Source organism: Cladophialophora carrionii, assembly GCF_000365165.1.
Source record: "Cladophialophora carrionii CBS 160.54 unplaced genomic scaffold supercont1.1, whole genome shotgun sequence".
Classification (NCBI taxonomy): Eukaryota; Fungi; Ascomycota; class Eurotiomycetes; order Chaetothyriales; family Herpotrichiellaceae; genus Cladophialophora; species Cladophialophora carrionii.
The window spans coordinates 2,112,327-2,138,925 of record NW_008481816.1 but is presented as its reverse complement, the minus strand read 5'-3'; the positions used below and the strand labels follow the sequence as shown (position 1 = coordinate 2,138,925).

At 52.6% G+C, this 26,599-nt stretch overlaps 10 protein-coding genes across 10 annotated transcripts; 5 read left to right on the top strand and 5 right to left on the bottom strand.

Moving 5' to 3' along the window:
- Positions 1-450: 450 nt before the first annotated feature.
- Positions 451-8,782, bottom strand: G647_00754 (uncharacterized protein; the record flags this gene model as incomplete). The annotated part of the gene is made up of 13 exons (XM_008724157.1): positions 451-1,467; positions 1,536-2,010; positions 2,068-2,408; positions 2,460-2,534; positions 2,604-2,882; positions 2,945-4,143; positions 4,258-6,174; positions 6,228-6,683; positions 6,741-7,173; positions 7,233-7,345; positions 7,410-7,533; positions 7,592-8,105; positions 8,169-8,782. 13 exons carry the CDS (start codon positions 8,780-8,782, stop codon positions 451-453), a joined length of 7,557 nt encoding a protein of 2,518 aa, XP_008722379.1.
- A 1,929-nt stretch (positions 8,783-10,711) lies between these two features.
- G647_00753 (uncharacterized protein) lies at positions 10,712-12,835 on the bottom strand (the record flags this gene model as incomplete). The annotated part of the gene is made up of 5 exons (XM_008724156.1): positions 10,712-11,494; positions 11,556-11,910; positions 12,037-12,431; positions 12,508-12,641; positions 12,688-12,835. 5 exons carry the CDS (start codon positions 12,833-12,835, stop codon positions 10,712-10,714), a joined length of 1,815 nt encoding a protein of 604 aa, XP_008722378.1.
- Positions 12,836-13,518: 683 nt separating this feature from the next.
- On the top strand, positions 13,519-15,731 carry G647_00752 (uncharacterized protein; the record flags this gene model as incomplete). Its single annotated transcript, XM_008724155.1, has 11 exons — positions 13,519-13,657; positions 13,740-13,909; positions 13,971-14,043; positions 14,133-14,179; positions 14,250-14,491; positions 14,541-14,718; positions 14,770-14,811; positions 14,890-14,981; positions 15,035-15,129; positions 15,228-15,329; positions 15,430-15,731. 11 exons carry the CDS (start codon positions 13,519-13,521, stop codon positions 15,729-15,731), a joined length of 1,482 nt encoding a protein of 493 aa, XP_008722377.1.
- Positions 15,732-16,410: 679 nt separating this feature from the next.
- G647_00751 (uncharacterized protein) lies at positions 16,411-17,923 on the top strand (the record flags this gene model as incomplete). The annotated part of the gene is made up of 5 exons (XM_008724154.1): positions 16,411-16,479; positions 16,534-16,677; positions 16,732-16,779; positions 16,834-17,131; positions 17,181-17,923. 5 exons carry the CDS (start codon positions 16,411-16,413, stop codon positions 17,921-17,923), a joined length of 1,302 nt encoding a protein of 433 aa, XP_008722376.1.
- Positions 17,924-18,330: 407 nt separating this feature from the next.
- Positions 18,331-19,814, top strand: G647_00750 (uncharacterized protein; the record flags this gene model as incomplete). Its single annotated transcript, XM_008724153.1, has 4 exons — positions 18,331-18,495; positions 18,551-18,598; positions 18,672-18,966; positions 19,015-19,814. The coding sequence occupies 4 exons, from the start codon at positions 18,331-18,333 to the stop codon at positions 19,812-19,814; spliced, it is 1,308 nt and encodes a 435-aa protein (XP_008722375.1).
- Positions 19,815-20,481: 667 nt separating this feature from the next.
- G647_00749 (uncharacterized protein) lies at positions 20,482-21,006 on the bottom strand (the record flags this gene model as incomplete). The annotated part of the gene is made up of 1 exon (XM_008724152.1): positions 20,482-21,006. The coding sequence occupies one exon, from the start codon at positions 21,004-21,006 to the stop codon at positions 20,482-20,484; it is 525 nt and encodes a 174-aa protein (XP_008722374.1).
- Positions 21,007-21,277: 271 nt separating this feature from the next.
- Positions 21,278-21,610, top strand: G647_00748 (uncharacterized protein; the record flags this gene model as incomplete). The annotated part of the gene is made up of 3 exons (XM_008724151.1): positions 21,278-21,317; positions 21,375-21,455; positions 21,540-21,610. 3 exons carry the CDS (start codon positions 21,278-21,280, stop codon positions 21,608-21,610), a joined length of 192 nt encoding a protein of 63 aa, XP_008722373.1.
- A 649-nt stretch (positions 21,611-22,259) lies between these two features.
- Positions 22,260-23,231, bottom strand: G647_00747 (uncharacterized protein; the record flags this gene model as incomplete). Its single annotated transcript, XM_008724150.1, has 1 exon — positions 22,260-23,231. The coding sequence occupies one exon, from the start codon at positions 23,229-23,231 to the stop codon at positions 22,260-22,262; it is 972 nt and encodes a 323-aa protein (XP_008722372.1).
- A 799-nt stretch (positions 23,232-24,030) lies between these two features.
- G647_00746 (uncharacterized protein) lies at positions 24,031-25,095 on the top strand (the record flags this gene model as incomplete). Its single annotated transcript, XM_008724149.1, has 2 exons — positions 24,031-24,166; positions 24,221-25,095. The coding sequence occupies 2 exons, from the start codon at positions 24,031-24,033 to the stop codon at positions 25,093-25,095; spliced, it is 1,011 nt and encodes a 336-aa protein (XP_008722371.1).
- A 270-nt stretch (positions 25,096-25,365) lies between these two features.
- On the bottom strand, positions 25,366-25,824 carry G647_00745 (uncharacterized protein; the record flags this gene model as incomplete). The annotated part of the gene is made up of 1 exon (XM_008724148.1): positions 25,366-25,824. The coding sequence occupies one exon, from the start codon at positions 25,822-25,824 to the stop codon at positions 25,366-25,368; it is 459 nt and encodes a 152-aa protein (XP_008722370.1).
- Between the last annotated feature and the right edge of the window lie 775 nt (positions 25,825-26,599).

Below are 26,599 nucleotides of genomic sequence, written 5' to 3'. Positions count from 1 at the left end.
GAAATCCACATGACCCCCAGTCGCTGGATTGGTATACCTTGTTCGATAACAGCGTCGTGACGCGGGAGATGATGGTCCAAGTCATGCCTAGTCTGCCATCCTGCAACGTTGCATTATGTGACGAGTCACAAAGAATCTGTTGGAGAACTATTCGATTCGTTTGCTCTAGTGCATCTTCATACTGGGGGTGTTTCAGCCTACAGACCTGTCGATGTAATTGTGGAAAGCCTTGGAGCAGAGATCACGGAGAGGTCATTACGGCCGAGGACCCAGCGGCAGGGACATCGGTTGTCGACAGAACCCGCGAGCGAAGGAAACATAATTATGATGACATGGCAATGAATCATAATCTATAGATCCTGGTGTGGCCTCTACTTGCAACTATCGTCCAGATGCACACGAACTCCCGAGGCCCGTACCAAAGAAAAGCTGGCTCCTGATTCATGCCCCTTACGGCGCCTTCATGTTCAGGTATCGGTCGCGGATAGATTCCTCTTCAACAGCCTTGCTATTACCCACCTCCTCTGCCGCCTCTTGAGCATCAGGGCCGGACGCTCCGTCGGTGGCATGTGCTGCCGCCTTTTTCAGGACCATGCGCTCCGCCGACATACGGCCGAGGTCTCCGAGACTGGCGCCGCCCAGGATCTCCAGCACGGTCACATCGACGCCAAGCTTGAGCCGGAACCAGTTACGCAGCTCGATGGCCACGAGCGAGTCAACGCCTGTGGAGGCGAGCGACACGGCCAGATCCATGTCTTCTAGGTCTCGGAGCATGAATCCAAACAAGGTGCGCCCGATTTCCTTTGCGAGGAATTCGGCAGCGGGAGGCTGCGACAAGACAGCTGGCGTAGCGTTGGCGGTGAGCAGGAACTGTTTGAGAGCTTCGTCTTCGGCACTGCCGGAGCCACTTCCATCGCCGCTGGAGATCGAAAGGTTGTGATAGATCGCCATCCGGGGATCTCGCTTCCAGACTGTGCGGTTTGCCGGCGAGTTCAGCGGGAGTGTGGTGCGGAGACCGATGCACACCTGTCCGGCACTGGTGAAGCCATGGTCCTCGGTGAGCCGGTCGTTGTTGGCAGGCAGCGACTGGTCGATCATGTACTGGATCGTGTCGAGAAGGTTCTGCTCTTGCAGCGCATGGGTGGCCGTCGAACGGAAGTGCTCCAGAATATGCTCATTGCGCGAGACATAGCCAATGTCCTCCATAAGGCCGATGTTGATGGCTGAGCAGGGCAGTTTCAGCGTGTGGCGATACTGCACAAAGGCGTCGAGGAACGTATTGCCCGCCGCGTAATTCGCCTGGCCCCAATGGCCCACCAGGCCGGACCATGAACTAAACAAGACGAAATAGTCCAGCGTTTGTCGATTGTGCCGTTCCATCGAGTGATGTAAGTTCCATGTTCCCTGGATCTTCGGGAGCACTGCTGTCTGCCAATCGTCAAAAGTCATTTCTGGGAAGGCAACGTCCTGCGTAGGTAGGGTCATATGTTAGCCAAAGACATGTTCACCAGTTGCTGATGTCCAAGGGCACTTACCTTCAAGACCATAGACGCTTGCATCACTCCAGCGACGTTTGTGTCCAAGCCTGCGATCATGGCGTCGACGCTGGCAGGATCCGTAACGTCCCCCGAGATCAAGTCTAGCCTGACCCCCTGGGCCCGAAGTTCTTGGATGTATTTGTCATGGTCTCCAGGACGGCCTGCAGACCTCGAGAACATGACCAAGTGTCGAGCGCCATGCATGACCATCCAAGAGCTGACGGAGCGACCGAGACCCCCGAGACCTCCAATGATTATGTGGCAGCCGTCGGCACGGAATTTCGGTGGCACAACTGCAGGAGTCACAGGAATATCTTCGACATTTTTGGGCATCGCGACCACAATCTTCCCGATGTGACTTCCCTTTTGCATGAAACGAAACGCCTGCTCCGCGGTTGCAGCTTCGAACTTGGTGATGGGCGCGGGACTGATATGTCCCTGCTCGTAGTAATCCATCAAACGCTCCAGCAGACTGCCACACGTCAGTACATCGTTTTCGCAACACGGTATGCCTTGAGGGTTTGCCTACTTTTGGGTGATCTCAGGCCGCTCCAGACAGATCTGGCCAAAGTCGACTCCCACGAAGGATCGATTCGATTCGAACAGGTCCATTGCAAGCTTGCCCTTGCCGATGAAATCTCGCTTGCCAATCTCAACCATGACGCCGAACTCTGCAACACATTTCCAAGAAGCGTGTAGCAGTTCACCTGACAAGGAGTTGAGGACCACGTCGACGCCCCGACCTTGCGTGGCGGACATGATGTCGCGCAGGAAGGTATTATCGCGGGAATTGAAGATCCGTTCCTCTGGTACGCCAACTGTCTTGGTCAAGTACTCGACCTTTCCAGGACTGCCGACTGTACAAAAGATCTGCGGAAAGGGTTAGCCAGAAGGTCGCACTGACAGAGGGAAAACCCATACTTTTGCTCCGACCATTCTGCAAATTTGAATTGCTGCAAGTCCGATGCCGCCACAAGCCGAATGAATGAGAACCGTCTGAAACAGATCGGAGTCAGCGTGCTAGACAGTTACGTTACTCGCGCGCCAGGATCTCATCGGACTCACCTGGCCTGCTCTTAACCGTGCCACATCCAGGAGCGAGTATATCACCGTCGCAAACACGCAGGGTAGGGCTGCGGCTTCGACAAAGTCAAGCTTCGGTGCCATCTTCGCACACAGACGTGCACTGGTGACCAGAGTCGAGCTGAAACAGCCACCACCGAAGACGATGACACGGTCCCCTTTGGTGAGATGTGTGACGCCTGGTGCGGCAGCTCGTACGACTCCGGCACATTCGACGCCTAATGACTGCCCGTCAACGATGCCCATTGCGATGAGAACGTCCTGGGAGTAATGTCAGCTTGAGTGATGGATTGCAATCCAGGACAGAGCAGCTGGAGGTGTACCTTGAAATTCAGGCCTACTGCACGGGTATCAATTTCGACCCAGTCAGATGGTCTCTGTATATCTCCTTGTGGCCGCCAACCGAGAGTCTGCAAAAACCCTCGCTTGCCGATGTTGAATTGCTTGACAGAATCTTTGAGGCCCCGCGTGGTGAGCTGGTCTCCGACAACCACGGGATTGAATTTGCCGACCAGAAGATGACCCGAAGCGTATGCGAATTCGGTCGTCGCGTCCAGCTCTGCGTCAAAAGACGGTTGACTCGCTTTCGAAATGACATGGGTGGTTGCTGCCCACGCGGCATCGTCGAAGGAGTCGAGCTCGAGAGTGAAAAAGTTCAGCGACAGTTCATTTCTGATCGTACGCGCGAGGCCAAGGATTGGAGCATAGCGCGGGTCTTTGCAAAGGACCTGACATGACTGTGTGATCCACAGCATCGGGCTTCCATCCAGCTCCCACAGCAATTGCCGGAATTCTTCGTATGCCAGAGCGTCCCACGCATGGACAAAGGGACCGTCCAGGTCGAGGACAGAGACGATTGGCTGGCCGCTGGGAATCTTGTCACCCAGATGGACGACTTCAACCTGATAGCCATGCGCCTGCAGATAGTCGGTCAAAGAATCCGCAGGCGGGCAATGAGAGCGGTTGCGAAGAAGAGATATCCTGGGCTGGACGTTCAGCCACGTCTCCTGTAGCCGGCTCACGATATGTGCGTTGAAATGACCGTCGTGCACAACTGATTCTGCTCCGACGAAGCCTGCCTTTTTGAGTTCCAGATCCCAGCGATCCGCGCCAACATAGGGCTCGTCGGGACGATTATCGGCTTCACCCAGCCACCAACCGGGAAGAACTCCCATAACGTAGTTGATCCATTTTGTGATGGGAGACAGCTCCTGCAAGAAAAGTTTGCCGTTGGGCTTCAGCAAAGCTCCGACATTTAGCAAGGTCTGGTGTAAGTCCGGGGTGGCGTGAAGCACATTGGAGGCCACTATCAAATCGTAATGTCCTTTCTCAAATCCTTGCATTAGTGGATTTGCTGAAATATCGAGGATATTGAAGCTTATCTTGTCGAAGGATTGAAAGCGCTCTTTCGCCGAGACGAAGAACCCGGCAGATATGTCGGTGTAGGTATAAGACCCATACAGCCGGTCGCCGTTCTCATTCTTAAGCAGTGGTAATATCGTGGATGTCATGCCCCCAGTACCTTGTTAGTGATAAGTTAGCATCATTTTATCGTGCTTTTGAGACAAACATATATCAATGTTGCAAAGAACAGCGGCTGAGATCCAAGACGAACTGGACTGGCGCAAAAACATACCTGCTCCGATCTCGAGGATCTTCATGTTGGGCCGTGAATGCCCCAAGACCTTCAGGAAGTCGCCATAGTCGCAGCAGCGTTGACCATAAGCATAAGTATCCGCAAGGACATCGTCTTTCAGAAGCAAATCAATGGGATTTGTCTTTCCTTCAAAGATAGGAACGGCAGCCTCGAAGATGCGATATATGGCGGTGGCCATCGTTTTGCCGTGTCCCAACAGGGGGTTCGCAAGAAGTTGGGCAACGTGAGCGACTCGTTCATCCGCGGACATTTCGACTATCGCGGCGCTGTTGGGAACATTGTCGTAAGAGTTTGTCTCAGCTCGCGCTCGTTGCGCCTTCAACCAGTCGTAGAAGCGTACAAAATGAGGCTGCGATGTCGTAAGGTGCCTCAGGCGAGACTCTGTTTCAACCATGCATGTAAGAGCAAGCTCCTCCAAGACGAAGTTTTCAACCGAAGGATCGTTCTGCGGGCGCATCAGGGTGCCGACATCCACATAGTCAATATCAGGCTTCCATACAATCTGCGATCCCGCGTGCGGGTCAACTCCCCGGACTTCTTCTCCGTCAGTGAGCTGGGAGAGCCGGATGTTCTTCACATGGAAGACGAGCTTGTCGCCACAGTAGCCTACTGCGTCGCCAGAGAAGGCTCCTTTGTCTCTGGCATTGGCGGTCGTCTGAACGCTAACAGTTGACGTGGGCGGACTGATGTAGAGCTCTTCGATGTAGGTCGGCACAGCAAGATAGTCAAACAAACGAGGTATTCCACGTCTTGCCGCAACGCTAAATAGCTGGAATATGTAGTCGATGGTGCAGGGATGGAACGCGTATCGAGTTTCCAACTTGTCAATGAAGTTGTCGACATCTGCCGTAGCCTTGTTCTCAGAGACGCTGGCCGTGATGTTCTTTAATCCACGGAAGCGTGGGCCGTAGTTGAACCCGAATCTCTTCATGACTCGATACCATACCGCTGGCTCTACCATTCTGGCGCCGGGCACCGGGTGTGGAAGTTCCAAGTCGAATTCCCGCCCTGCTCGGGCCTGGCCGGTGCAGTTTCGTGTCCACACCCCGTTGCGGTATGAAGCTACTGTAAAGTCATACCAGTTGGAGTTGAGCGTGGTGGTGAGTCTGGCAGGTCGAAATTGTGTAATGATCTCGGTTGGCGCCATTTCGTCCATCACCATGGCCGTAATGATGTTGACGTTGCGAACGCTAAAGTCCGTGGATCCTGTGAGTTGTCGGATAGCCTCTCCTGCTATGGAGACATATCCCGCCCCTGGAAATACCAGTTCTCCAAGTATGTCATGGTCTCTTATCCAGGGAACATCCGCTATACGTACCACATTGCGCCACGTGGGTTCCAGGTCGTTGGCATCCTCAACTCGGAGTCCCAAGGAGTCGTGGTACGGGAATTGTCGCATCCGATATCCTTTCATCTGACGGGATTCTAGCCAATATCTGCCTTCATGGTGCCAAGCATAGGTTGGTAGATCAGTCAGTACCTGTCCGACACCGATGACGGGAGACAGGTTCATCGGAATATCCATTTGGAACAGAGCCCCCGCCGTACGAAGGAAAGCAGCATGTGCATCCAGGTTCCGCACTAGAGTCGGGACGTAGTTCATGCTTTTGGCTGCGTGAGTCGCGATTTGACGTAGCGGTCCGGCGAGTGCCGAATGTGGCCCAATTTCAAGAAAGGTTGTGTGAGGAGGCACATTCTCAAGAAGTCCTGCGACGGTGGTGTTGAACAAGACTGGGGATTTAAGATTCCGGCACCAGTATGATGCCTTGAGCTCTTCACCGTTGTCAAGCTGATGTCCTGCGACCGTCGAATAGAAGGCAGCTCGAACGGATTTCGGTTCGATGCCCGAGGCTTCCATGCTGGCCAGGTACTTCGATTCAAACCTTTTCATTTGTGCTTGTACATGTTAGGCCTTGAAACCACGATGAAAGACAAGGTGCGGTCTTTACCTGAATGATATGCACAATTGACTCGCAGACGCCGCACCAAGATCTCAGGATATTCCGCGCGAATCTCTGCGGCTGTCTCTTCGAGTTCACTGTCGATCCCTGTCAGTGTTACACTTTCAGGACTGTTTTCGCAGCCGACCTCGACACCGGGCCGCAGAAACCTCGAGGCGGCCTTTTTACCAAGACCAACAGCCAACATTCCACCCGTACCAATACTCTCCGCTTCAGCAGCAATCAGTCCACGGTGGTAGGAGACCATGATCGCTTCCCGAGCAGTCAGAGCCCCGCAAGCGTAAGCCGCTGCTATTTCTCCAGAGGAATGGCCAACCACGGCAGTGGGAATTATTCCCATTGAGTGGAGTAAGTCAACGAGGGCAATCTGAAGAGCGGTACAGACTGGTTGGGAGAATTGAGCTTCCGCAAGCCTGGAAAGTTCCTTGGGTTTCAAGACCTCCTCTGTTGGTGGCGTTAGAAATGCATTTGACAATCTTATTCAGGTACGGAAAGACCTACCAGTAAGGCTCCAGGAGATTTCCGGATCGACGATTTTCAACGCCTCGTCGAGCTGCTGGATCGAGGTAGCGAATGCGGAATTCGAGACCAACAGACTTTTGCCCATCTCCGCATATTGGGCACCCTGACCCGTGAAGACAAAGACAAACGCGGAACACTGCTGGGCTCGCTTGACGGGTGAGATTTCGAGCTCGTTGGTCGGACTCACGACTGCAAATGCTCGCTGCGAGAAAGTCTGCCGGCGGCAGCCCAACGTATAGGCGAGATTCTGCGCGAGACGGGGCCTCTCCTTCAAATACTCTTCCATGTTGTGGATGTTGTCACGGACCGAGGCAGCATGGGTGGCGGAAAACACCAAGAGCTTGAAGCAATCAGTCTTCGACGGAGCCGGCTTTTGCAATGCGCCATTGGATGCCGCTGACTCAAGGAGGACCTGAAACAAATCCTTAGCATCGAGTCTCTGTCATGAAGTGGAAGTGCATCAGCGCCTACATGAGCATTGGCTCCTCCAATTCCAAAGGAGTTCACACCAACTCTCTCGGCCTTGTCTTCTGGCCAAGGCTCGGCTTCGACAGGCACACGCAGGCGCGCGCTTTCGAAGGGTACTGGAAACATGGTCAGTTGCCAGACATGACAGCGGCAGCAGTAATTGCACGGGTTCTGGCTCACTCTTCGGATTAGGTGTTTTGAAATTGATGTTTGGAGGAATTGTTCGGTGCTCAAGAGCTAGTATCATCTTGATGACACCAGTCAAGCCTGACGCCCCTTCGCTATGGCCCAGATTGGATTTGACCTGTTGGGACACAAGAGTCAGCTTTCAATCACTATCGGTTTGGCAGGGGGTAGCTTACCGAGCCGATGAGAATACCAGTCTGGCCAAAAACGTTCGCAACGGCACCCGCTTCAAGTGGATCCCCGACAAGAGTGCCTGTACCGTGACACTCTATCATGGCTGTTTGACTAAAGTCAGATAGTCCTGCGACCACATGACTGCGGCGAATGAGAGCCTCGTGCGCCTTGGAACTCGGATACGACAGGCCGGCAGTCTTCCCGTCCGAATTGATACACGCAGAGCGTATGACAGCGCGTACCGGGTCTTTGTCTCGAATAGCATCGGATAGTTTCTTGATGTATATAGCATTTATAGCTTCGCCTCTAGCATAGCCATCTGCCGAAGCATCGAATGATTTGCAAGAGCCCGTTGGGGATATGACACCTTGCTCGGTCATCGCCACTGTCATGTTGGGAGTCATGATCAAGTTAGTTCCGCCCACAATGGCGGATGAGCACTCTCCGGCATAGATCGCCTGACAAGCGTCGTAAAGACCAGTCAGAGACGAGGAGCACGCCGTCCGAATTGTCACACTGTGTCGGTGTCAGTAAAAGGTGACCATGGCGCAAAGCATCTGCGCTGAATAATCCTCTCACCTAGGCCCGGTAAAACCGAATTCGTATGATACTCGATTCGATAGGGCAAAGTCCCCGTAGCCACTGATACGGTATAGACCGGAATTGTGATCATCTCTCGACTGCAGGTCTGGCCAATCTTCACCGAAGACGCCAACGTAGCAGCCGATCTTCTGGTCTCTGGTATTGACCACACCAGCATTCTCCAAAGCTTCATGCACCACTTCTAGAAGCAGACGCTGTTGGGGATCCATGACTTCGATTTCCTTCTTAGTCATCGTCCAGAATGATGGATCGATAGTGGCGAGGTCGAGGTCATCCAGAAAGTACCCATACTTGGTATTGGTATGGCCCATCTTGCCCGGAAAATAGAACGAATCGATGTTGTAGCGATCTGCAGGAACTCTGCATCTTCCACTGCCTTTGTTCATCAAGAAATCCCAGAATTTGGTAGTGTCATGGATTGCTCCTGGTAATCGCAGGCCAATGCCCGTGATCGCAATGGGTTCTGCGGTGCGTACTGGATGTTCTGTGTCCAAGCCGGCATGGCCATTGCTAGTATCCGACGAGTGCCAGCCATTGGTCTCTGGCACGGGATGGTGTCCGTTGATGTAAGGCTCCTGTTTGATGGCCATGGTTGAGAAGAAGTGGCAGTTCGACTCTAGCTGGGCCGCTTGATTAGTTGATTATGGCGAGCAGCGATCACCCGAGAGTCGATAAATTCTCTCGCAATGGAGAAGTCTAAGGTCAAGTCAGGTACTCAATCATTTCTGAAAAGGCTGCCTATGCAAACTTACAGAGTCAGGGGACGGTCATTATGGATAACAAGGTCGGTCGACTCGAAGAGGCTGCTCTGCACCACCAGCAAGCACCTGCTGCTTGCAGACCACCTTCATTTCATGCCCACTCTTTGCGCGTCGAATGTACCCTGTCAGCTACAGGCTTGCTCTAGCACTGCTACCTGATGGATCTCTTCGAAAGCCAACCAAATCTCGCACGTGTGACGTTGGCCTGGCGGACATCTTCTCCACTGCCAGCAGGATCAGGACAAGGATCATGACAAGGCGATAAGCAATCCGTCGTGCGCATCTGTTCCAAGCAGACAGATTTGCCTGAGCGGCAAATCCCATGTACTCCGTAACCAGAAATCGTCAGGAGTCGCTGAATGGTGGGATAGTTAGCAGTTCTCCGGCTGATGACCTGATGGATATTTGAACCACCGCTCAGGGCTGACAGGGTATTGTCGCACGCTGTCTTAGAACTTATGTAATACGGGACAGTCAGTCGATGTTCGCTCTCTTGACGCGTAGTACAATGAGCACCCGGTCAGTGTATCCGGCGTATGTAGAATACTGAGTACGGAGTAGTGCGGTAGGAGCTAGCTTTTCGGCATCCCGGTGAGGCAAGGGCTATCGGGCCGAAAATCCACTAAGCCAGACACGGTGTAACGCAACAATGTTTTGCCACGAGACAGGCTTAACGCGGTCCCGGCCAGGGAGACGCGTTCCGGCCCGTCAGCGTGTGCCGAAGTGGGGCCGAGCTCAAAGTCCCGTTCCTACCACAATATACCCAATACGGTGACAGGGAGATATGCCTCCTTGGTAATTGATCTGGAATCATTTTTTTGGGAAATTGGAGAAATCGCGGCTGACGCGCAAGACTGAGGCCTCCGGTAAAATAGTCGTCTGAGTCGAACTTCCAAGTGGGATACATTGACGGAAATCGTGGAAGTGACGATATCCATTCATGATGATACTTCCTGAAATGCCATCTTGTTAGACTGCCGCTAGTAGTTTTCAAGTGTCTCTGGGTTGTTTAGTGTAACATGGCGCCAAGAACCGCTCCTGCTAGTCGTATAACCATAACCTTGTTATGCCTAATTCTTTCGGCCCGATTCCTCCACTTAAGGGGGTTTCACTCTACTCGTACGAGTATCCCAGGAAGTCCTCCGTACATCGTACCTCACACGGAATACAAGGTATTGCCTTGTTGATCGTCTACGCTCACTAATTGCATCCTTGCTTGGCTAAGTCTGACCTCATCCAGGACGCAGCAGTCATTCCGGCATTAGCTCGACGTAGATCCTTGAGGTTCGACCATTGCAAGTCCGACCAGAGGGGTATAACGAGCATTAGCTTGAATAGGATTCCCCATGTCACATTATCTTCAGTGGCAGACCGGATGAGTGACCGGACCTACTGCTGTATCGGGGAAGTTCAACTACAGGAGTCTGATAAGGACAGTATTACCTCGAATGATTTCGCCACTTGAAAATACACAGTAGCTTCGGTGGAAAGCTGGATCGGTGATGGGACCCTGCTACTTGCTTTCGCAGCCCCCACATCTCCACCACCCTCGGTGTCCGGATACCCTAATGGTGATGAACGTGAGTAGGTCGAGCATATCACAGATTTTGTTGAAGACACAACAAACACTATCCTAGTTAGGTTGCTGGATGTCAGCCGGAGGGATTGCCGAAAGTACAAGGTCCTGCTACAGTAGGAATATCGAGGAGCTGCATCAGAGCAGAAACATAGTGGATATGGTTATTCGATAAGGCTCCGCTATTCCAACGTGCTCATACGGCTGGTCCCAGCCTCTCCTTCTACTCTTTCAGGCAAGTGACTGCTTCCAGACGGCTTGTCGGTCGCTCTGGTTGCCTCCCTGCGCTGCAACTTGTGCTGTGTCTCTATGGATTTATCCATGGTGTGGTGCCTGACTCCCACTACGGTAACTACCAGACTGGCAGCGCTGAACGCTGTGAGAACAATGAAGACCGTGTGAAAAGCCTGAGCGTATGCGCTGATCACACTTTTGCGGAAGGGATCATCCTTGGGCATGCTGTGGAGTGTCGCAATGTAAGCTTCGGCATTTTGAGCAATAGCCGTGGGAAGACCTGAGGCACGCAGAACAGTCGTCAGTCGATTTTGGAAGGTACTTCCGCCGACAGCAACACCGATACAAAGACCAGTGCCTCTGAAGAAAGCATACATGGTCGAAGAATAGGCGACGTCTATGGTCGACGATATCGCGTTTGTTGCCAGATTGAGAGAGTTGAGAAGCAGACCTTGGCCGATGCCATTGACCACTAGCACCAACACCCATCCATATGTTGGTGGGCTTGACGTGTCGAACAAGATCAAAAGACCGACACCCAACGTACTGAGTGACCATCCCGACCAAAGAGCCCAACGAAATCGTCCAAGTCGAGTCATGGCAATGCCGACTAGAATGCTGGCTGGCATGAGGGCGCAGGACAGTGGGAGAAGGGCAACGCCAGTCTCGATATTCGAAAACCCGCGGACGGACAGGAAATAGAACGAGACGAAGTAAAGCAGGCCATATAGCTGGACACCCTTGTCAGCAAATGACCACCGTTCGATGAACACACGCCGAGAAATGACGTACCACTACACCTTGGAATATGGCGCAAGTATAGATTGCTATGCTCGAGATGCTGCTGAAGAGGCTGATTCTGAGGAAAGGCCGGCGAGCGCCTTTTATTTCCCACAGCGTAGTTCCTAGCAGCCCGACGAGGCCAAGAAGCAGAGGTAGCAGGGTTTGCCAGCTGTCCCACGGGAATTGGACTCCACCCCATGTCAGTGCTAAGAGTGTTGAGGTGATACTGGCGAGAAAGAAGATCCCCCCGATCCAGTCAACCTCGGACCATTTTTGGGCAAAGGAGATTTGACGGTCCGTGAATCGAATGGAATATGCGATCAGGAAGGCTCCAATGCCACAGATGGGAAAATTGATATAGAATCTGGCCACAAGCCACGTTAGCAGAGGCCTATGCTGATGCTGATGGAAATTTCCTGAGTAGGGAGTATCTTGTCTGGGTTGAAAAGCAGAGGACGTCGACATAATGGTAAACTCAGGGCTAACTTACATCCAACGCCAGGTGACTCTTTCAGCGAATGCGGCTCCGATCAAAGGTCCGAAGAGCGTTCCGATACCCCATGATATCTGCACATAGCTGGTGAAGCGTGGCCTTTGTCGTAGTGGAATAATATCGGTACAAATGATCAGATTGAGTACGATGATGCCTCCTCCACCTACCCCTTGGATTGTTCGACCGCAAAGCAAAAGCCGAAAGTCATGAGCGAGACAGGCCAGCAAAGAACCCAAAGCAAACAGCCCTATATTTATCAGCAATAAACATCTGCGACCAAATATGTCGGACATGGCGCCGGTCAAGGGTTGCAAAGTCGCACTGGCGAGTAAGTATGAGGTTCCTGCCCAGAACGTCTCAATCGCTGAGCCATTAAGCTTGATAGCCAGGACCTAATTCATTGATCGAGCTGTCAGCGACTCAAACGCAAAGTCGGCCAGAGGTAGGGACATTCGCAGACACACTTACTGGCAGCACTGGCACCAGAATCGTCGAGTCCAGCGCCACCACAAGCGATATAATCGCCAGAGACACAATTGCTAGAATTTCCGCACGGCCTGCGGTCCAAGCTTCTGGATTGCCTGTCGGGTTGTCATGCGGTTCTGGCGGACGTCAGTAAGCTGAGGGACGGATCTTGGTAATACCTACCCGCCCGGTCACTAGGCACCACTTCGTGCCTCAAACTGGCAGAGCTCGTTCTTGCATTTGGGCTCGTCGTGGTGAACATCGTTCTGGGATCTACCTTTTCATAGGTGGGCGCTGAGCCTGATGCAGTTTCTGTCGTCACACTGGGCATCTTGAAGTCCACAATCTTTGAAAGCCAGCTCACTGCATGAGGCGTTTAGGAGGCACTGAGGATGTTGTGATTTCCTATTTCGAATTGTGACAACGTCCAACTTTCTGAAAGGGTGAATTTCAGCTTCTAATGTCTTCGCAAGCGATATATTCCATTCAGCCAGTGGCAGCAGGCGTTCCACCTGCGTGGACAGCTGCTGGCAAAACATGTCACAATCCTTCAGGCGACGATCCCATATCAACAAGCTGCATGGGCCCTACCCACCCACTATGCTGACTGGATCCACCTTCTGTAATCAGGTAGTCGACGGACATCGACCGAGCAAGGATTACGCCCCCTGTCAACCACAGAATGCAACTAATCGGCGCAGTTGCGGCAACATCTTACGCATGATTGGCCTGCACGGTGGGATTACACTACAGCTGCATATGATGTCGCTGAAGTCTGGGCTCGCAGGATCCTCATGTGTGTGAGGTACCTCATAGATTCCAGTAACATGGCCCCATGGACAAGAACGTGTCCCCCATGGATGAGAGCAGAAGGAGCTGGCCTCAGCTACATACTAGTGCTTTGTTTTTTTCGCTCCCATTCCTCGAACTTCGTTCCGCAAGTGCAACCTGCAAACACATTCTGTCCGAATTACCCTGCTCGCCAGTCTGTCATTGCTGAACAGTCTGAACATCATGCAGTTGCAGGCCATCACCGTCTGTGTTGTTGCTGCTCTTGGTGTACTATCATGGCTTTTGAGGACCAGATCTAGGCGGGCCAGACTCCAGCGTCTGGGACAACCTCCTGTCATGGTGCCGTACTGGTTGCCCTTTGGTAAGCTGGCGAGAAATACTGATTGCTATTGCGTGTCACAAATTTGCATCAGCCAGGGTACTAGCAGCTGATACCCTCACAGGCCTCGATACCGCCTACGCCATGGTGTCACACCTGTTGAATCTGGATTTCTTCGAATGGGCACGAGAATTGATGAACAACCCTGGTCGAACCTGTGAGCTGTATATTGCCGGCACACGCCTGATCATGACCGATGACTGCGACAACATAAGAGCAATCATGTATGGTCAGGTAAGACGTCTCTACCAAGAGCTATCGGTCACGGGAAGGATCTATCACTGATTGGCGATAGTTTGGTGAATTCTTGAAAGGGAAATTTACGCACGAAGTCTTTGCAAGTGTGACAGGCGATTCTGTCTTTTCAAGTACGTTTTCACTGTGACCCAGACTCTAAAGTACAGGCAACAAAAAGCACCTTGGGATGGCAAGATGTGATGGTGGCTGATCTCACTAGCTGATGGCGATGTCTGGGTCGCCAACAAGAACCAACTCCGCCCATACGTATGTTGACCTGATCTGAGTCGGAAAGGTTGAGGCATGAAAACCAACCGCTGACTCTTATGGAATATAGCTGTCAAAGAGCCGACCTTCAGATTTCGACGTGACTGAAACCCATGTCAAGTTCTTTCTTGACCAGCTGGACAATGGAGGCGAAGCTATAGAGGTCTATGACCTCGTCGATCGATTACAGCTCGATGTCGTCACCCACACGTTCTTTGGTGAATCAACAGACACATTGCACGGCAAGCAGCAACCGTTTCGAGATGCCATGGACAAGGTCTTGACGTATAACACAATGAGAATTCTGGCAGGGTCAGTGACCATTGAGATCAGGGGCGCTCGGCACTGACATGCAGCCCAGGCATATATCACTGTACTTTCCTGACACGGTGTTCATCCCAAAAGCCACGCGAGATCTTAACAGCTATATGGACATGAGGGTCGCAGAGACGCTATCCTTGCCGACTGCTGATCTTGAGAAACGTGGATCTTCCATCACTCTAATGGAGGCGTTGGCTTTGCAGAAGGCCGATGCCAAAGTGAGCACATAAGGACTTCCAACCCGTCACTGTGCTGCTAACATCGTTCAGGTAATCAAAAACCAGCTCATCTCGGTCTTACTTGCAGGCAAAGTAAGCTAAGGCCTCGTCTTTTCGGAGAGAGCGACGGAGGCAGCCAAAATGTCAGATCAACCACTAACTCATCTATAGGATCCAGTTGGAATCACCATCTCATGGGCTCTCTACGAGCTTGCACGCAACCCGGAAGTGGTCAAGCTCCTGCGAAAAGAAATAGAACAAGTGTAAGCCATCGACACTCTTTGTTATTTGCACTATTGATTAGATTGCGAACCAGATGCGGATTTGATGCTCCACCTACAGAGCAACATCTCAAGCAGATGACCCTGCTTAAAAACATCATCCGCGAGACTCTGCGGCTCTATCATCCATGTGAGTCTACAGTCCTGAAACTGCAGAGCTTGCTCGTTCCAGCCCCCGCCCTTACTCTCTCAGACGATAAAAGTAGCAGACTAACGTGTGGCAAACAGTGGGATTCAATGTACGTGAGGCCAAGTTCGACACTACTATCCCAAGGGGTGGCGGACCGGATGGAAACTCGCCCGTGACCATCTTGAAGGGTGAAATGGTTGGTAAGTTCAATCGCTACACGTTGCCTGCGGGTCATATTCATTCCATCTCGTCGTCACACATATGCGGTTAGATGAGGTGTTCCTGCTGACATTTCCCCAGCCTATTCGGTGATGTCGTTGCAACGAAGGCACGATATCGTGGGTCCGACTGCTGACGAATGGTTGCCCTCCCGCTATGATAATTGGCAACCGCAGACATGGGAGTTCATCCCCTTCAACCATGGCCCTAGGATCTGTTTGGGCAGGATGTTCGGATACTTCCAGATGGAATATGTGCTCTGTCGCATCTTCCAAAAGTTTGAGCGGATCGAGTCTGGTGACAATAAAACCCAGAAGATCAAGATTGAGCTGAACACGAAGATGGCATTCCCTGTCATGTGCCGGTTTTACAAGAGCACATAAGCTGGCGAGGACAGAGGAGTATCATACCTAGCGCCTCTGGTGTTGAAGGCTTGCTGGTTCGAGAAAGTCAAGAGATAGTTCATACATGGAGCAGTGCCACAATCGCTGGGAAGTACATGAAGGTGACAGGAAAGGAACAACGAGTCAGTGTGGCAAGTACCACATCTGATGATGGATGTTGGTGTCTGGCTTCTAGAATCAGAGATCAAAGTGGGCATGTCACGAAGGCGAACAAGACCCTGCCGGGGTTTTGAGCCCATGGGCAAATGGATCTAGTCAAAATTGCCGAGCCGTGACTGAAATCAGGTTGTAGCTCGTAGCCACAGACCATAAACGCGTCTGGTAGGACAACCGGCGCCCTGCCATCAGGTCCTGTGGCCTCTACTTCGTACCCCGGCCCAAGCTGTGATTGCAGCTGGAATATATATTAAGGTACAGTCTCACACCCTAGTAGTCCTGTTTGATCTTTGTTCGAGTGCAGCTGCTGCGGGATCAGCCATTGGCTAGGCTGTGGTGGGGTAGTGCATTTCACGCCTTGAAGAGGCAGCCTACCATAAGGCTGAAGTGGGCTGTGCTGTCTACCATTCGACCACGTTTCCCTCGTCCGAGAATTATATATCGTTCATGTTGTCCTCCAGTTCGTCGATAAACTGCTTCTCTCGCCGGCCAGTTCTTCAAAATGGACAGTCTCGAGAAGCAACTTCAAAAATTAGCAAAACAGGATGAGGAGAAGGCCGAGTTTATCCAGGTAAAGAGGCCAAGCGATCGTGGCAACCGGTTGGTAGGCTGACATATTGTGAAGGGTCTCGTGAAACAGATCAAAGCCTTGAGCGATGGCAACGATAAGCTTCAGAAGCAGCTTGGAATGTCTCAATACCTGTGCCAGAAGATGGACGACGATCTGATTAGTCTGAAGCAGAAGACGGCAAGCACGCAACAAATGATGGTAGAGACGGTTGTTCCTCTGATAGTGCCTCGCACCTGCTGACAGTCCAGCTAGGGTTCCAATCCATTCGTTCTTGTTTTGATTGATGGGGATATCGCAATGGTGAGATGACTGCCTCCATGGAGATCCAACACCTGATGCTGACAGATCCTTTAGTTCTCCGATGATTATGTGCAACGTGCTTCTCTGGGCGGTCAGGACCTCGCTCGTGATCTGAGGAACGCCGTGTACGAGTATTTCCAGGCGAAGGATAGCGCTTTCCTGCCTGACACCAAGATTGTTATTCATGTTTTCGCCAACATAGCAGGGTTGGCCAAAACATACTATGATGCCAAGTTGCTGCCTGATCCCATGTTGTTCCGCCAGTTTGTCCAAGGATTCAATAAAGAGCACGCCCTGTGCCACTTTACCGACGCAGGAGATGATAAGGAAGCGGCGGACAATAAGGTGAAAGGTAGTTTCGGCTGCCAGTCCTGTGAGAACTCATGCTGACCCCATGATAGCGGAGATGGCGTTGTTCTATGATAACGTGCACTGCAAGCACATCATGTTAGGTGCTTCCGGCGATAACAGCTACGCAGGCTTTCTGCGACAGTATACCCTCACCAATCAAGTCTCCTCCCGGGTGGTCCTGATCGAATCGATCCCTTTCGCCAGTCAACTCGATGTGCTCGCAGTTAAATTCGAGAACACGCACCTCCAAGGTCTTTTCCGCGCGCATAAGATAGAGAGGAAAGCGTTGTCGTTCCACGAAGACAAACCCGCTCCACCAGGGAATACTCCACCTGCAACTTACGCGTTCACTGTGAAGCAGCCGAACGGAGGCCAGGAGAAGCAAGCGCCTGTCCTACCGAAGTCGCCTATCATAGACGGCGGACTCGTCAAAGCAGGACGGAAAATCTACCAGAACAGCAAAGGCCAGAGGGTGGACCAGCAGATCAAAGCGGACAAGACTGTCGTCTACAGATTGAAACCACTGAAACTCTGCAACCGCCACTTCCTTACCAAGTGCTATTATGACCCATGTACTCACAGCCACGAAAGCAAGTTGAATTCGGTCGAGCTGGATGCTCTCCGCTTCATTGCACGTCTGAGCCCTTGCCAAACGTTATACTGTGAAGATGCCGACTGCGTTGCCGGGCATCGATGTATGCAGGGAGCGAACTGTGAGAAAGGCTCAAAATGTTGGTTTGATGTCGAGATGCACAGAGTCGATACCAAAATAACGGGCTATATTACCGTTTGAGTGTGAATGAGACACGCAATGTTATGATCGTCAGGTGTGCTTGGGCTGGAGGTCTCATCGAGGCAGCATATGGGCTTTCTATGCAGAGGTGAAGGATGAAGTGTCATGTAGCTAATTGGCAGTTGGTGGGAGGATTCAAGTCAAATTGCAGTGACTGCTCATTCAGTGACAATGGCAACGACAAACATGCCAAGCCCATGGCAAGTTTGGTGTATTATCCAGGCGGCAGTGACAGCCAGGAACTTTCTCTGGTTCAACATCGCCTCACCTCCATTTCATTAAAATCTTGTCCTGGCCGGCTCATTCTCCAGGATGGCGGCTCTAAGAGCGCGTGTGGAAGAGGTTATTCGAGGCGATGCAGCGAAGAATGCCCTGCTTGAGGCAGGTCGCCCCAAGCCGTTGATGTAATGGCACTAAATTCTTTCCAGGAAATGTTGGTGAACGTCGAACAGCTTATGCAGCAACGTGATGCCGCCAAAAACGAACTCGAAATGGCCCGGGATACTGCAAGGACTTACTATCAGAAGATGGTACAAGCGGAAGCGGAGACTTCGCGGATGAAAACATCAATGGTGGCGATTCGGTTTCGCTCATCCTGAAGTCCACGTGGCTGACAGCTCGCAGGAGGACTGTGACAGATTCGTTCTCGTGTTGATAGATGGCGACAGCATGCCGGTAAGGTTGACTTGAGGCCACATCGTCCAAACGCGGATCAACCAGAAACGATCTTCACGACTGACATTTCCAGTTCGTCGATGCTTTCGTGTCGAGAGGTTTGCAAGGCGGCGAGGATGCAGCCAAGCATCTTCGAGCAGCTCTCCTTGATTATCTGAAGAAAACCCCTAGATACCACGCCGATGATCGGATTGTTATTCGCGTTTATGCCAACTGTCGCGGTCTGGCTAAGACTTACCGAGCAGCAAAGATTATCCCCGATGAGAGCGTTTTTGAGCAGTTCATGATTGGTTTCAACAACAGCCACCCGCTCTCCGATTACATCGATGCAGGCAATCGAAAAGAAGCCGCGGACTCGAAATTAAAAGGTGCGTCGCCCACAATCCAAGGTCATAGAGTGATTTGACTTCTTGAAGCCAACTTCGAGCTTTTCTACCGAAACTTCCACTGCCAGCATGTTGTCTTCGGAGGATCCGCCGATAGCAGTTATGCCGGCTTTCTGAGTCCATTCGCCTCTCCCACTGCGGTCAATGATCGCATCACATTACTCGAAGGCCCGGCCTTCCCAAGTGATCTCAAGAAGGTTGCGCAGGGATTCCGACAGACATCCTTTCCGGATATCTTCCGAACAGCCAAGCTACAAGTGATACCGAATGGTTCGATTGCCGTCACGGCTGGGATGAAGAGACCGGCGGCTGAACCTTTGACTGCCGCTCGAGAACGACAACCGGCTCCTTTGACCACTCCAATTGCCACATTGGCAAAGGCACAGACGCTTCCGGTTCCCTCCCAGCTTCCACTACCGCCAGTACTGTCGCCTACTATCTTCCAGAATCAGTACGGGCAGCGACTGGACCCGCCGTTGAACTACGATCGGAAATATCTACAGCATCTGTACGACTACAATTCAAAGCTCTGCAACAATTTCTACCTCAAAGGTCACTGCCCCTATGGCAATACTTGCGAGTGGGACCATTCTCAAGTGCTTAACCAGCTTCAACTCGACACACTTCGACACAAAGCCAGAACATCCGCCTGTCGAAACGCTTTCTGCACAGATCCACAATGTCCGCTTGGTCACATGTGTCCTCGCAACGGAACATGCAACATTTCGCAGTGCAAGTTCCTGCCAGAAATGCACCACATCGATACCAGTCAAGTCTACGAGGTCAACACAGCCACGGGAGAAAGAAAGAAAGTGTCAGTCCCTGCTTAGGCAGGACCCCAACCACAATCCTGGAATTGGATCAATTTCAGAAAGAGAAGAACAGACAGCCCGCACCCTGGAAATCTCTTTGAAACGACGAAGAGCAAAAGCTTCGACTTTCCGACCAGCCGCCGGTCGGTCCTCCCGAAGCTACTGATCTGCAGTCCACAGATCATGGTGATTTGAGAGGGCCGCCGCGGGGCGACTGGGAATTGGCGGAGAAGCCGGACGGGGCCTTCGTTTTCAGATCGCCTCGATTCACCCTTTCCGACCACGACGCGTCGAATTTTCATTTCTCGTTTTGAGATAAGATACCCCTTCTGCATTGCGACCCCTTTTTAGCCTGCTGATTTGGCCTGCGCTGAGCATTTCCTGCTCTGAACAAGCGAACTATCCCTGTGCAGCATCGGCTCTTGGCTCCCCGCAGGGTGTCCCCGAGAGCTCGATCTCCGCGTACAGGAGAGATCGCGTAGTAAACAAGTCGAGCAAGCCTTGCCACGCATATTATAGCAATAAACCATATTTTTGACGAGACTCATTTCGTGCCTGGCTTTGTTTCTGCTGTTTTCCTCCATCCATGCTTGAGTTACAGCGTTGTTCACTGTATCGTCGTCCCTGAGGGAATCTAGTAGTATCACAAGCAAAGCATAGTGGCTGTGAGATGGGTTGCTGTCGGTCATTCCCTCACAATAGCCATGCTCTTCCTCAATTCTCGCTCTCTTTGCTTGCTTTGCAATTCTAATCTTTCAATGGCATATTGCAGCCTCTCTTTCTTCTGCTGTAGGCGTTTCATCTCTAGCATTCTACCATCGCTGAGGGGCGTTGCGGATTGTGCAGACTTGCCGGATCGTAGAACTTCCGTGTTACTTCCGAAACTCGAAGTCCTCCGTCTGTTGTTGTGCAATCTGCCCTCAAGCAATTCTGATCGGGCCTTCAGATTCTCTTCTTTCCGGCCAAGCTGGTTGATGTAGTTCTCTGCAGTCGAGAGGAGCTGGTTGATAGCTGGGACAATCTCGTCGACCAGCGATTGCTGCGCCTCCTGAAGTGTAGGTTCGGGAAGAAGTTCAAAGTGCTGTTGTGTTTGTAGGACCTTGCACAGCCTGGGGAAGTCGGATACACCTTCGTCGAGGATGGAAATACTGGATTCGAGGAGGGAGAGAGACGATCGCAGAGATGAAACCGCCGGCCCAAGAGTCGCCATCACAGCTTGATCCTGAACCATTCGACGACGCACTCACTCTTCCATCTGTAGCCCGTACCTTCGGCCTTTCGAATCAACAAAGATCGCGAAGGCTGCGCGTCACGTTTCACACGCATAAAGCAAAGTTCCCAAACTCGCCAAGAACAATCCCGATTGGGTTTAGTCAAATTTGACTGGAGCTCGCAGACCTGAGATTCTCCGACAGCTCGTTGACGACAACTGCGCCTTCACGCAAATCACCAGCTCCCTCACAGCCAGATTATCCGTCAAGATGCCTGGTTTCATCCCAAAGAAGTTCCCCGGCAAGCTCGGTACGTAATCAAGAGCCTAGAGATATCGCTCGGCCACAGCATTGACACGCAAGACAGCCGAGCCTATGCTCCCTTTCTACATCGCCGGTCTCATCGTCTTCTACGGAGTCAACAAGGGCGCCAACGCCATGATGGACTGTGAGTTACAAGCCATACCATATCTATGACATGCAAAGGTTGGTTTGGTCAACGCGCATTGGCTGACGACTTGGTCATGAATAGCGGACGAATTCAGAAACGATCCTCGGAATCCCCGTGCAAAGAACCCAGATGCGCCGGGCGGTCAACATTGACAGAGTCATTTATAGGTGGCGGATGAGAAAAGAAGTTGCGAGAAGGCTTCAGACCCGAGCATTGGTCCTGGAGATGCTTTGAGCGAGCTGACTGTACATACCACAATGGCAAGCATAGACGTGGTGGAAGAATGAGACAAGATCGGAAATCCATCAAGCTTGTTATGGTCTTGCACCGGCGGAGAACATTTTCCCGAGATGAAGAACCGTTTTGCTGAGCAGATACTGACGTCGAGGTCTTCATTTCCATTCGCCGGGCAGCGCTTCGCTAGCAAACCACCGCACAGGGGCCTTCCCAACCTTCCCACGGGCATCCCTCGATCGCCGGCATGGCGAAGTGCGAAAAGCAACCACATGAAGTGTAGTGCTGGCTCTGGGCTGAACGAAAACACCCAGCCATTTTACTGAGGCTCTCGAGGTTTGAAAGCAGACGATTGACGGTCCCCCCCGGGCCCTCGCCACAATTGCTCTAAGACTTTTCCTGATCAATCGGATATGGTAAGCGAATTAGATTATTCTAGTTGACATTGCAAAAGATCCAAACCACCGACCACTGTCATCAGCTTCCAAAATTACGAACCCGAATCTTTACGACCTCGACCCCAAAGCACCTCCGTGAACCAAATGACTATGCCGCCGGGTATGGCCTCTAACTCATCTCTAAAAAGCCCTTTTCCCTCATCTCCCGCTCAGTCCAGTCCCAAAGCCTGTCGGCCAAGGTCGAATCCCGCGCCTGTTTACTGGGCGTCTTCCTTTCACCCACGGGCACAAAATAACATCCGGACATCTCCTTCGTCATTCCCTTCCCCGCGACTGCCCACAGAGAATTGAAGCTCCCTTGCTCTGGCTCGATGTAGGCTCCCATGCATCTCAGAATCGGCACCAGAGTCGAACCACCCCAGGATCTTTTGTTCAATTGCGTGTCAATGTTGCCCGGATGCAAAGCGACGGCCCAAATGTGCGGGTGGCCTTCCGTGGCTGGGGACGAGTTGTACCGGGCATGCAGAGCTTCCGCATGCAAAACGTTGGCCAATTTGCTCTGCGCATAGCGGCGGAAGGTAAAGTGGTTCTCCAGACTCGTATCATCGAAATCGATGCCCTTTTTCGACGTGGCCGCGTGGCCCATGGAGCTGACATTGACGATGCGCACAGTGCCCTCGGGAGACGTGCTGGCGGTCGACGTCAACAGTGGCAGCAGATGGTAGGTGAGTAGCCAGTGCGCGAGATAATTGGTTTGCCACTGTGCCTCATAGCCATCTTCGCTGAGTTGAAAGGGTGTGGCCATGATCCCCGCCGAGTTGACAATGCCATGTAAGCTGGTGCATTGCGAGCGGATGTGCTTCGCCGCTGCCACGACCGACTTTAGGGACATGTGGTCCATCAAGACCAAGTGGATTTGGGGCACCGGTTCTGGCTTGGTCTGCTTGATTGAGGCCGTGATCGACGCAACTGCCGAGGTGCCCTTCTCTGACGAGCGGGAGATCAGGTATACCACTGCGCCATGCAGTGCCAGATGGTAGACTGTCCACCAGCCTATACCCGTGTTGCCTCCCGTTACCACGTAAGTGCGCCCCTCGAGCGAAGGGAGAGATTCTGGTGACCAGTTCAGATGGGGAGACATGGTTGGGACTTGGAGATGTTGCGGATTAGGGTTTGTGTAGTGGTTTGCGGGTTTTCTGCCGGAGGAGTCTGAGCGCCGGGAATGCGGTCGTGGACATATTGGCTATCGAGGACATCGTAGTCTTCTTATATCGCCTTCAAGACTTGTTGGGTTGTTTCGAATAGAGCAGGCGTTAGACGTGGTGCTGGGGAAATGTCACAGGGGCTGGTGCTATGCGGGTAGATGACATGGCGACAGGGCTCCCCAGTAGGGTACAGCCTTGTTCTTGCATCACCAGCTGGATCGATGCGTAGGATGAAGAGATCACAGTGGCGCTACGTCACGGCTCGTGAAGCGACAGCCGCCTACCACTATCATCCCAAAACCAAGCACCTTTCTTGGTGTCCTGGACGAGCCATGCCTAAAGGGACCGAGAGGCTCAAAATCTGCGATGGAAGATCGATCCCAAGTTAAAGTCAACGTCCTTTTCACGGAGTATGAGTGGATGCTTCCAAGAATGCGCCCACTACTCCGTATATGGCGCGTATTTCGACGGTAGTCGGCTCGAAGGGCTTAAGGCCTGAAGACCCGCTTGTCAGCGACCTGCATATCTCCGGTGACTCAGCCAATCAACCATTACGCGCACGACTCGAATGGCGTGACAAGTGGCTGTTGAGGCACTTGGCACTTCAAACTCGGTGTAAGCAGGTTGCAGACCATAAATTGCGATGTCTTGGGCTTTGCACGCCTCAGAGGTGTCTCTTGCGGGCACGGAACAGGGCAAAGTAGAAGGGAAGATAGTAAACTCAATCGCCGAACCATGCCACTTATTCCTGGTCTCCGTGCCGAGCTCAAACTCCATCAGGACGTTCAGTCGTTGGATGACGAGTGGTCGGGCATTACCGACCCAGTGGTCCGGCGCAAGCTTCAGAACCGGCTGAATCAACGAGCTGCAAGTGTGTTTTCCATATCCGAAATCATGGCAGGCAACCCGCTGACACGTCGAATAGGACGGCGCAAGGCTGAGCAGAAGGCCGGAGCTGGGGCCTCCGCGTCGACGGCTAGCTCGTCCAGAGCTGCAGGGCTCAAGGATGTGCCACTGCACCAACGGATCGATCTGAAGAGCGTGGTGCAGCTGCGGACGAAGCAATTCAACAGCAGCGAGTGGCAGGCTGCCGCGGAGACGTTCAACCAAGCCACCCAGTCGCCCTTTGTGTCGATCCGGAGCAAACACTCGTGTCAGCGGTGGTACGAGGTGCTACTGGAGGATCGTCTGGTCAGCATCAAGGACCTGGCGGAGAAGTCGACAACGGAGGACGCAGATCAGTCCGACCTGTACAAGCTGCCAGCCGACCACCTGATCTCGCTGGTCTACTATAACGTCTACCGTGCCTTGATTGCAAACGTCCACCTCCTCGGACTGGATCTGAACTTGATGTACAGCGACGATTACCCGTCCCCCTTCCTTCCTCTCTCGCCGAGCGCGTCCTCCAAGATACGCCGGCTCCCTCCCACGCTCGAGCCGACGGAACTGCAAAAGACCGTGGCACATCATCCGATGTGGGATATCTTCCCCGACCCGGAGATCCGGGACAATATCCTGCGGTACGGACAAGAGAATATCGACGACCTGAAGTTGTGTCTGGACATGGTCGGCGATGGTAACTACCCGGGCTCGGGTGATCTCGACACGCAGCAGACGAACGGATTGATCGTCTGGGGCGAACCGTGGGACATCCAAGGATGGGAGATGACCGAGTGCTTTGCGCGCAAGTGGCCATTCCTCATCCGCGGAGCAATCAACGTACAGAACTCGACGAACAGATGGAGAATGCAACGTGGGGAAGAACCATTGGATTTCGGCAGGATCCTCGAGATCGAATGAAAGTACATGATGTTCTACGGCTGCTGGCTGTCGGGCGAGGGGCTTGGAATAAGATGGCCACAAGGAACGCTTTGATCCACCGCCCTGCGAGCCATTCCATCGACACCGTTCCTCTTCAGCAAGACGACGCCGAAGAACCAGCGAAGTTACAGCTGCTCCCATCGAACAAGGCCGCGCCTGACACAGTGAGTGAACCACCGTCACTGATGTCGGTGAAGATGCAACTGGGAAAGAGTCAGAACAGTACACCCGACTGAGTGAAATGGCGACTTACGTGTCTCCGCCTGGCGTCAGCTGGTTTTCACACTCGCAAATGTTCGGGCAAAAGTTGTTGTCCGCACCACCGCCCGCGAAGAGGTCAAAATGAGGAGGATCGGCCTGACAGTCGGTACAGAAGTCCTCGTATATGAACCACTTCTGCAAGTATGGGACATAGAAGGAGCCGCATGGTTGGACAGGGAGGCCGTCGCCCGCACTGGCCGCGGTGATGGGACTGTCTTGGGTTCCAATGCCACCGGCAAGACCCGATCGTCCGGGGCATTGCATGGCCAGCACAGAGTTGCCCGCGGTGCCACCGGCATCGCAATTGGCGTTGCAGTCACCGTCCAGGTTGTCAGTGTTGTCCACGAAGCTGTAGAAGGTGATGCGGACGTTGGCGCTGTTGAATGTTTGCGCAGCGGCCGATGACAGAAACAAGGCTGAGACGAGGGATCCGGAAGAGAACCGCATGTTGACGATCGGATGGAGGGTGTGCAGTGAGCGTGAATCTACCTGCTGAAAAGCAATGCTGGCTCTGCTCGAGCTCTCTCGTCTGTCTTATATAAATTATCTCAACTTACCCATCGACGATCCGGAGGAAGGAGGATTCATGGGATGGTACAGCTAGCACCGTCGGCCTCGTCATGGCCAGCCCGTGCTTGTCAGGGCAATCGGGCGCAGACCGGGCGTTCGTTTCAGGGCGGTGTTGACCACAACATCGTGCAATCAAATATCAAATATCACAGCAGACTGCGAATATGTGGGCGTGGCGGTGCATCCTCCGACGATCTTGTCGCTGTTGGGTTCAACGCGCATCCATCTCGCTGGGGACAGGTCATCATGAACGACCGGTAATATTGCGCCCTCCAACAGCGCAGAAGACGTTGCTGCTGCTTGTACTTCGCTTACCAGATCCCTGTGGTTCCTTCGTGGTGCTGTGTCTATCAAGCATTTGGAATGCTTGTGACTTTGCCAAGCAATGTATGTGCAATGAAAATGTGAACGCTGCTGCTTTTATCACAAGCGATGACGAGGCAGCAAACTTTGTTCCTTGCTGTTCTTCCTAACTTTAGTCATTGGTCTGCGGGGGATCAGGCTTACCTTTCTGACCAAAGGCACAATATTCAAGGTCGACCTATAATCGGAATGACTGTTCGATACTCGCCCGAGAAGGCACTGAGGTCAAGGTGTCGCCAAGCTGATGCCTCGGCCTTTGTTGTATCATTCTTAGCGCCGGCGCGGCCGG